The sequence below is a fragment of the Desmodus rotundus genome, chromosome 5 (assembly GCF_022682495.2).
Source record: "Desmodus rotundus isolate HL8 chromosome 5, HLdesRot8A.1, whole genome shotgun sequence".
Classification (NCBI taxonomy): Eukaryota; Metazoa; Chordata; class Mammalia; order Chiroptera; family Phyllostomidae; genus Desmodus; species Desmodus rotundus.
Window position 1 is genome coordinate 125,246,240 of NC_071391.1, and position 1,558 is coordinate 125,247,797.

Consider the following 1,558-nt stretch of genomic DNA (forward strand, 5'->3'; position numbering starts at 1 on the left):
TCAGAGTCCTATGGGGCTTCACTTACAAAACCCACGTTCAAAGATAAAATTAAGTATCTCAAGGCAGCAGCTACAAAGCATTAAACCCCAAGCACTGAGCTCTGCTGAGCATGGAACCCTGTGTGACTGCACTAGTTACATATGCCAATGAACCTGGCCCTGTACACACGAGGAAGATCTCATGTCTCAGTAAACAACAGGAGCACAGGAAGTTGAAACAAAAGGAGGAAAACATTTCACATACATATTAAAGAAACCATAAGCCAAAAATACTACTCACATCTCACCTGGCAGATGAGCTAAAGAATATGCATTTTGTCTTTACTCCCTTCAGCCCAGACTGCAGAGCTGACCAGAAGCTGCGGTATGTGTGAATGAACTGGAATTAGATTTCTGAGCATTAAGCCAGGCTTTATTCCAAAGTATAATGCCTTTAGTAGTTGAAAGGGTATTTCATAGAAGACAGACTACTATCAGAGCAACAGAGGGGAGGAAACTTGACTAGTTCCTTTGCCTTAATAACTTATGCTTTTATGGTTTAGCAGTTCATTTCCCAGAGGTTTACTGGAAAAACTTCCTGTTGGGATTGATTCCAAATAAGGCCTTTCGTATTTCTGGCATCTTTTGCTCGGCTAAGAGATCCAGTCGACTTTCTAGGGTATTGGAAATCATTATTCTGTGATTTCCACTGTAGACCTCCACACCTCCCACTGTGTTCATAGGTAGGTGCACCTCTCGATCAACTTGGACTTTCACAGGTTTTTTGGAGACTGTCATGTATTCAGGGATGGCTTTTTGCAGTATATTCTCTACCTGGAGGTGGTCTTGTGGCCTGCAGCGCACAATCACCACGGGCTCCAGCAGTCGGAGCAGACCCTGCAACACTAGTTTATACAGCAGCCCCTGGTAAACTCCTGGGTCTTCCATGAGCCTGATGAGCTTCGTCTTCGTATCATCCAGCAACTCTGAGATGAGGTCATTTTGAGCTGTCAGGACCCTCAGCCTTGCTTGATTCCTTATGGTGGACATCTGGATTTTCTTCTGCTGCTCTATCTGCTTTTCCTTTTTCTCATAGTACTCCATAATCTTCAGTCGTTGAGTTTGCACAAGACGTCCTTTCTCGATGTTGAATTCCTCCTCAGACTTGGCATCTATTTCTTCTACCTTTTCATTGGCTTCCTGCTCAATGAAAGCCAGCATGTGCTTAATCCGCTTCTGCACATCAATATCATTCAGGGCCATGGCTGCTCCTGCAAAGGGAGATGGAGGGAGAGCTGGCAGACCCTCTGGTTCCTTTGATTAGGGCAGAGTTTCAGGAGAGTCTCCAGAGTTCCATTTCCTTAAGTGTGGAATGTATAAGGGGAGGAAGGAGAGAGTCAGCATCCAAAGGGAAGGATCTCAGAGACCATCTATCTACCACTTATTTCACAGATAAGGAAACTGAGGCCCAGAGAAGGAAAGCAACCTGTCCGAGACCATACCTTAGAAGAACAAAGACTGGAACTTGGATTCCTAGAGTCCTCTCTCTACTGCATTCACAACTTTTTGTCATCAATTA

The 1,558-nt window shown here is 44.5% G+C and overlaps 1 protein-coding gene across 1 annotated transcript; it reads right to left on the bottom strand.

The window, feature by feature from the left end:
• Positions 1 to 561: 561 nt before the first annotated feature.
• ATP6V1E2 (ATPase H+ transporting V1 subunit E2) lies at positions 562 to 1,242 on the bottom strand. Its single transcript, XM_024552991.1, has one exon. It carries the CDS (start codon positions 1,240 to 1,242, stop codon positions 562 to 564), a length of 681 nt encoding a protein of 226 aa, XP_024408759.1.
• Between the last annotated feature and the right edge of the window lie 316 nt (positions 1,243 to 1,558).